General features: G+C 51.6%; 1 protein-coding gene across 1 annotated transcript in view; it reads left to right on the forward strand.

Moving 5' to 3' along the window:
* Window positions 1-5935, forward strand: part of LOC106812177 (ankyrin-1-like) — a 26686-nt gene extending 20751 nt beyond the window's left edge. Inside the window, exons 3-6 of the mRNA XM_014815995.1 lie at window positions 2454-3014; window positions 3366-4049; window positions 4176-4730; window positions 5145-5935. Coding sequence (XP_014671481.1) covers window positions 2523-3014; window positions 3366-4049; window positions 4176-4730; window positions 5145-5726 — 2313 coding nt within the window. The 5' untranslated portion in view covers window positions 2454-2522 and the 3' untranslated portion in view covers window positions 5727-5935. The remainder of the gene's footprint in view (window positions 1-2453; window positions 3015-3365; window positions 4050-4175; window positions 4731-5144) is intronic.
* Window positions 5936-6809: the final 874 nt, after the last annotated feature.

The raw sequence follows: 6809 nt of genomic DNA on the forward strand, positions 1-6809 counted from the left end.
CATCATTAATAAGTCAAATTAATTAAAAAAAAAGCCAAAATGCATTGAGTAGTTGAAGATGTATGTTCTGGAAAGGTCAGTGGACGGCGGCCGGGCAAAGTTTACACCTCCCGTTGTCAATATTTGCACAACACGCGCACCCACGCACCACACATCAACACACACTGCTGTGCACGCACGCGCACACGCATTCACACAACTATACGCATGCGCCGACGCCCACAATCAACACGCGCATCCACGACACACACAATCCAATTTACACAACGCACACGCACACGCACACACACACACGCACACGCACACGCACACGCGCATGCACACGCACACGCGCACGCGCACGCACACACACGCATACATACTGACTCCGGGATGAGATTTTTCCGCGGATCCGCGGAAATCGGCGGATTTGACAGTCGCAGGGGTCAATTTTGTGAAACGTGAAATTCGTTGAGAAAATTGGGGGGGGGGGAAAGAATGTAAAAATTGAAATTATACCTTGAACAGTACCTGACAGTAGACTGACAGCGAAGTCAACCGCGGGTGTTACAGATAGCCAGCGTGTACCGCGCCTGCCGCTAGTGCGTACGATGTACGTCCGTCATGGCAAGCAGCTGTGCCGATTGATGTACGGGCGATAGATTGTTTCATGTTTATGGCGCGAAGCGATGCCGTGTGTGGAGCATGTTTATGACTGCGTAGGAGTGACGGGCGCCTGGGAGGGGAGAACGAAAGTAAAACGAAAACCGGTAGCTCCCTCGTCCTATCGTTTCATCCTATGAGGGGTTGATAATTATTAAGGATGCGGACTTGTGAAGTGTACAGTATTTTGTAGTATTTTATGACATGGCACTGTGTGATATGTGTTTATTGACAATTGCTGGATGTACAGGAAATACCAAAAATCAAGTAAGTCAGGTTTAGAAAAAATTATGAAGGTTGAAAAGCATGAAAATCGAGATTTACTCCAAGCCGTCTTCGTCGACGCCATGATCTTGGACGTTGCGGTAGCAGGTGATTCACATGCTCTAATTGGACTGCGCATGCGGATTTGGCGATCTTAAAATTTGGTGCAGGTTTCTTATGAGAGCACGTCAATCACAAGGTGATTCACGTGCTCTGCTTGGACTGCGCATGCGGATTTTGCGATCTTAAAAGTTGGTGCGGGAAAGTTTCCGACGAATACCGAAGTTTCTTCGGGCACATAACTTTTTAGAAAATTGTCTCCAAAAGTCACTTTACGATGGAAAATCGCGTTCTAACGTAGCGGAATGTATTCGCGACGTCCAGAAGGGGCCCCAGCTCGATTCGCGTGAGCACACGCGGCACGGGTTCGGAGGAGATACGGAAAACGACACTTTCTACTATTATATAGTAGATGCTCTGAGTGCGAACGCGGTGGCAGGGGGGCGCACTTGTTTCGGTTGCCAGTGAGTTTCTCGGAAGAATACCCAGCTAGCGAAATTTCTTTTCTCACTTGAGCTCCGGACCCACCACAGATAGTGTTTTGCAATATATGGTACGTATATAAGACAAACCTGGTTGGATTATAGTTAGTGTTAGGGTTCGGGCTCGGGTTAGGGCTAGGGTGTATAAATTTTACATTGTTGCTTTGAGGAAGTCGAGTGAATGGAGTGCGCTGATTGACTGTGGTCCGGAGCTCAACTGGGAAAAAAATTTCGCACCCGGCTACAGTACACGTCAGTTGAACGCTGTCGCTCTGCGGCACTTGTTTAATTAATATTTTTACTTGCAGCAATAGACTGTTATCTAGCCATGCAGGCTTTAGCGTCTAAATACATAAATTAAAGTAAGTATTAGGTGGTAACTAGCTGACACGTGGAACTGGTGTCCCTACACCAACTAAACACCTTTATGCTTACCCATTAGCTGCTTAACTATTTAGCTTTACCCATCCACTGGACTGTCCTGTCTCACTTAATGTTAGATCAAAGCACCTCCACTAAATGAATAATATCTCGGAATTAGATTCCATATGGATACACCACTTCTTGCTAGTTCTTTAACCATGTTGTTTTCTAAACTTTCTCCTATTCCACTATTCCGTTCAAAACAGTTCAGGACTGCACTGGTTAATTTTTGTCTTACCACCTTTACGCTTCAGCGCAGGTTTAGCTACTGAGTTGCGCGTTGCACTTGGCAAAGCGGGTGGAGCATTGGGAAGCGGTCGTCCCCAGGCATATTTAAGTGGATGTGTCCATGCTTTGGCAATCCTCCAGGCTTAATCACTTTATTTGTTTCCGATTTGCTTCCTGGCCTTGGACTTCAGCTTTTGTGCTATTAGGAAAATAACCTTTTTCAGCGTTCTGTTGGACACTGCATTACCGAAAATGTGAATACGTGGAGAACAAAGCTGATTTCGATTTGTCATGCACTATATTAACATTGCAATCAACTCTACATGCCTTCGTGAACATCAGTGTGCATTTTAGGTAGGTGAACTGCACTGGACCCTCGTGCAACCGAACGACGCACAGTGCGTGCCTACAGTTGGGAGAAGAATGTCAGACCTGCATGCTGCCTGTTCACGTGGGAACGTTGAGAAAGTGTTAGAACTTCTGCGAGGTGGAGCGAAAACATCGTGCGTGAACGTACGCATGGAGACGCCTCTCCACGTCGCCTGCGCACTTTCGCGGGACAGGGCGGAAGAGAAGATGGAGATTGTGAAACAGCTGCTGCTGCATGACGCGCCCCTGCAAGAGGAAGATGAGCGCGGGCGAACGCCTTTCATGCTCGCCTACGAAACAGCCAGCGCGGATGTTGCAGCCGCGCTGCAAGACAATGGAGCGGACCTCCGCGCGTGTTACCATGGCGACGGAACGATGCTGCACCCAGCCGTGGCCGGCGGGAACGAGCGGGTCCTGTCGCCGGCCTGCTCTGGCCATCTGGACATCGTGCGCCTGCTACTGGAGGCCGGCGCCAACCCCAATGTCGCTGATACCGAGAGCGGAGCGACGCCACTGATGAAGGCGGTGAGTAAGGGCGAGGAAGCGGTGGCGCGGATGCTGCTCTCACCCGGCGCCGACGCCAACGCCGCGGACTCGTATGGAGAGACCTCCCTGTACCACGCGGCTTGCTCTGGCCAGCTGCACATCATGCGCCTGCTACTGGAGGCCGGCGCGAATCCAAACGTTGCCGAGAAGAAGAAGGGAGTGACGCCGCTGATGATAGCGGTCACGGAGGGCGATGAGGCGACAGTGCGGATGCTGCTCTCACACGGCGCCAACTCCAACGCCGCGGACTCGTACGGACAGACCACCCTGTACCACGCGGCTTGCTCTGGCCAGCTGGACATCATGCGCCTGCTACTGGAGGCCGGCGCGGATCCAAACGCCGCGGACTCGTACGGACAGACCTCACTGTACCACGCGGCTCGCTTTGGCAGGCTGGACATCCTGCGCCTGCTACTGGAGGCCGGCGCCGACGGCAACGCCGCGGACTCGTACGGAGTGACCTCCTTGCACATCGCGGCTTGCTACAGGCAACTGCACATCGTGCGCCTGCTACTGGAGGCCGGCGCCGACCCCAACGTCGCCGAGACGAATAGAGGAGAGACGCCGCTGATGAGGGCGGTGGAGGAGGACAGGGAGATGATGGAGCGGATACTGCTCTCGCACGGCGTCGACGCCAACACCGCAGACTCGCAAGGAGAGACCTCCCTGTACCACGCGGCTTGCTCTGGCCAGCTAGACATCGTGAACCTGCTACTGGAGGCCGGCGCCGACCCCAACGTCGCGGACTCGTACGGACGGACCACCCTGTACCGCGCATCTTGCTTTGGCCGGCTGGACATTGTGCGCCTGCTACTGGAGACCGGTGCCAATCCAAACGTCGCCGAGACGAGGAACGGGGCGACGCCACTGATGATGGCGGTGAAGGATGGCGAGGAGGCGGTGGTGCGGATGCTGCTCTCACACGGCGCCGACGCCAACGCCGCGGACTCGCAAGGAAGGAATTCCCTGTACTACGCGGCTTTTTCTGGCTGGCTGGACATCGTGCGCCTGCTACTGGAGGCCGGCGCAGATCCAAACGTCGCCGATACGGAGAGCGGGAAGACGCCGCTGATGATGGTGGTGATGGAGCACGAGGAGGAGGCGGTGCAGATGCTGATCTCACACGGCGCCGACGCCAATGCCGCGAACTCATACGGACAGACCTCTCTGTACCACGCGGCTTGCTTAGTCCGGATGGACATCGGGCGCCTGCTACTGGAGGCCGGCGCCGACCCCAACGTCGCCAAGACGAACAGTAGAGCGATGCCGCTGATGATGGCGGTGAATAAGGGCGATGAGGCGGTGGTGCGAATGCTGCTCTCACACGGCGCCGACGCCAACGCCGCGGACTCATACGGACAGACCACCCTGTACCAAGCGGCTTGCTTTGACCGGCTGGACATCGTGCGCCTGTTACTGGAGGCCGGCGCCGACCCCAACGTCGCCCAGAATATGAGCGAAAAGATGCCGCTGATGATGGCGGTGAATAAGGGCAAGGAGGCGGTGGTGCAGATGCTGCTCTCACACGGCGCCGACGCCAACGCCGCGAACTCGTACGGAGTGACCTCCCTGCACGTCGCGGTCGTCTCTGGCCGGCTGGACATCATGTGCATGCTACTGGAGGCCGGCGCCGACCCCAATGTCGCCGCGACGGAAAAAGTGGACGGCAAAAGTTTCACCGCGTTGCACTACTCCTGTGATCGACTTCATATCGAGGTAAAACTACGGGCGTACGTTGCGAATGATTGAGACCGAATTTTAGCAATGTCCGAATGTATTTTCTTATAGATGGTAAAGGTAATCAGTAATAGTAATCGGTTAATAGTTAATAATAGATATGTTAAATAGTTTCACTGCATTACACTACTCCTGCAATCTACTCGGGACTGATGAAAAATGCGGGCGTACGTTGTGAACGACGGAGACAATTTTTGCGATGTTCCAATGTATTTTTATCTAGATAATGAAGGTAATCAGTAATAGTAATCGGTTAATAGTTTATAATTTAATAATAGTAATAGTTAGTAATCGACAACCGTAATAAATGTAGTATGCTCGGAGAAATTTGTTCTTTAAGGAACGAACCTAAAATCGGGTTGTTAACGATCCTGGTTTCTTTCGTTCACACAGATGATTACTCACCTCTTGAAACACGGCGCTAACCCGAACCTCGTTGATTGTAACAAGAGAACGCCGCTCGCTATAATAGGCAGCAAGGTAGAGGTGAGAATCTCCAGAATGACTGAGCGAGCAGAACAAGCGGAGTCGGTGGTACAAGCGGCTTCAGCTCTCCTACAGACGTGCGAGTCCGCCGGCGTTCTTCTACAGGTTAACACACGTGACATCGATGGCGACACCCCGCTGCACAGCTTCTGTAGGATGATGCTCGCATGGAGGGACGATGTTTACGCGCGAGAGAGGGAGGGGTGCGTGCAGATAGTGCACGCGCTGCTGTTCAACCACGGCGCACACGTCGACGTGGTGAACGCACGGGGAAAGACGCCGTACAAACTCTGGCGCCGGATTTACTCAAAGCATTTCCGCCTCGGCAACGTGGAGTCGAGCAACGAGATACATGGCAGAATGAGCGCGCAATATCATTCGCTGAAGTGCCACTGCGCGCGCTCTATCGTCAGACACAGCCTTGCATACGAGAACAGGCTGCCTACGAGTCTCATAGAATTTGTCAGGGCACACGCTAGACCAACGTAGGCGATACTAAGCGCGTTAACCGAGGAAGCCCATGTAGGATCGGAGATGCGATAACCCAGAAGATATCATCCCAATTAGATCTATGTTCTAATTGTTGCACATGTTGGCAGACGTGTTTCATTGCAATGTAAAATCGAGTATATGTAGTAACACTATTCAGTTTATATAGAAATGTGTAGATTATCGGTATGATGCATTGGTGAATTGGCGCGATTTAATAACCACGAGTACAAAATTTAATGTTAAAAGTTTGCAAATCATTTTGCTCTGTAAAAATGTTCTTAAAGGCTTAGTTGGGTTCTGAATATTTAAAAAAATAAAAATAAAACATAACTATTTTACCATGAAATGTATGCAATTCGGAAAATACTTATTACCACCAGAATCACATATTTGATGTGCTCCTGCTACCACACACCACCAAAAAATATAATCATTAATAACCCACTGTTCAGACGATCCACTTGACATAATGTAACCATTAATAGGGTATATATATATATACTATAGACTGTATACGCAGTCCAACCATAGACTGAAGGGACACTACGCCCTAGACTTATAGGGAATAAGCCTGTCATGTTTGATGCTCAAACATGTGCATAGTCAACGCAGATATCTTTTTAGCTCTGTAGATATCTTTATGCAGCTTGTAGAATCGCATGAGCGTGCGTCCGGTCGTCCGTCCGTCAACAGGTGGGCACAAATCTTAACCGCTCGACGTACGGTCACGATATTCGGGACGTAGGGGGGTAGTAATCCGAAAACAAGTTGGGGTGTCGAAGGTTGGGGCAAAGGTCAAAGGTCAAGAGGTGTAAAAGAAGGGGGAACATGGTCGCGGGCAAACGTGAACACAACGCGAGAAAAAGTCCCAACAAATTACAAAATTGAAAAAAAGCCGCGACCTGTGCGATCATACCGCGTTCTCATGACGCGCCCGCCACGACCTCCCGCGCGTATGGCGTTTCTATTGAGATCTAGGGGCTTGGCAACGGCGATCACCGGCGTCTCCGCTGCGCTCTCACCACGCTCATGGGGTTCTTACCACGCGTCCTCTACGTGTATCGCGACTGCACGGCGACC

The sequence above is a fragment of the Priapulus caudatus genome, unplaced genomic scaffold, assembly GCF_000485595.1.
Source record: "Priapulus caudatus unplaced genomic scaffold, Priapulus_caudatus-5.0.1 Scaffold616, whole genome shotgun sequence".
In the NCBI taxonomy this organism is placed as follows: domain Eukaryota; kingdom Metazoa; phylum Priapulida; class Priapulimorpha; order Priapulimorphida; family Priapulidae; genus Priapulus; species Priapulus caudatus.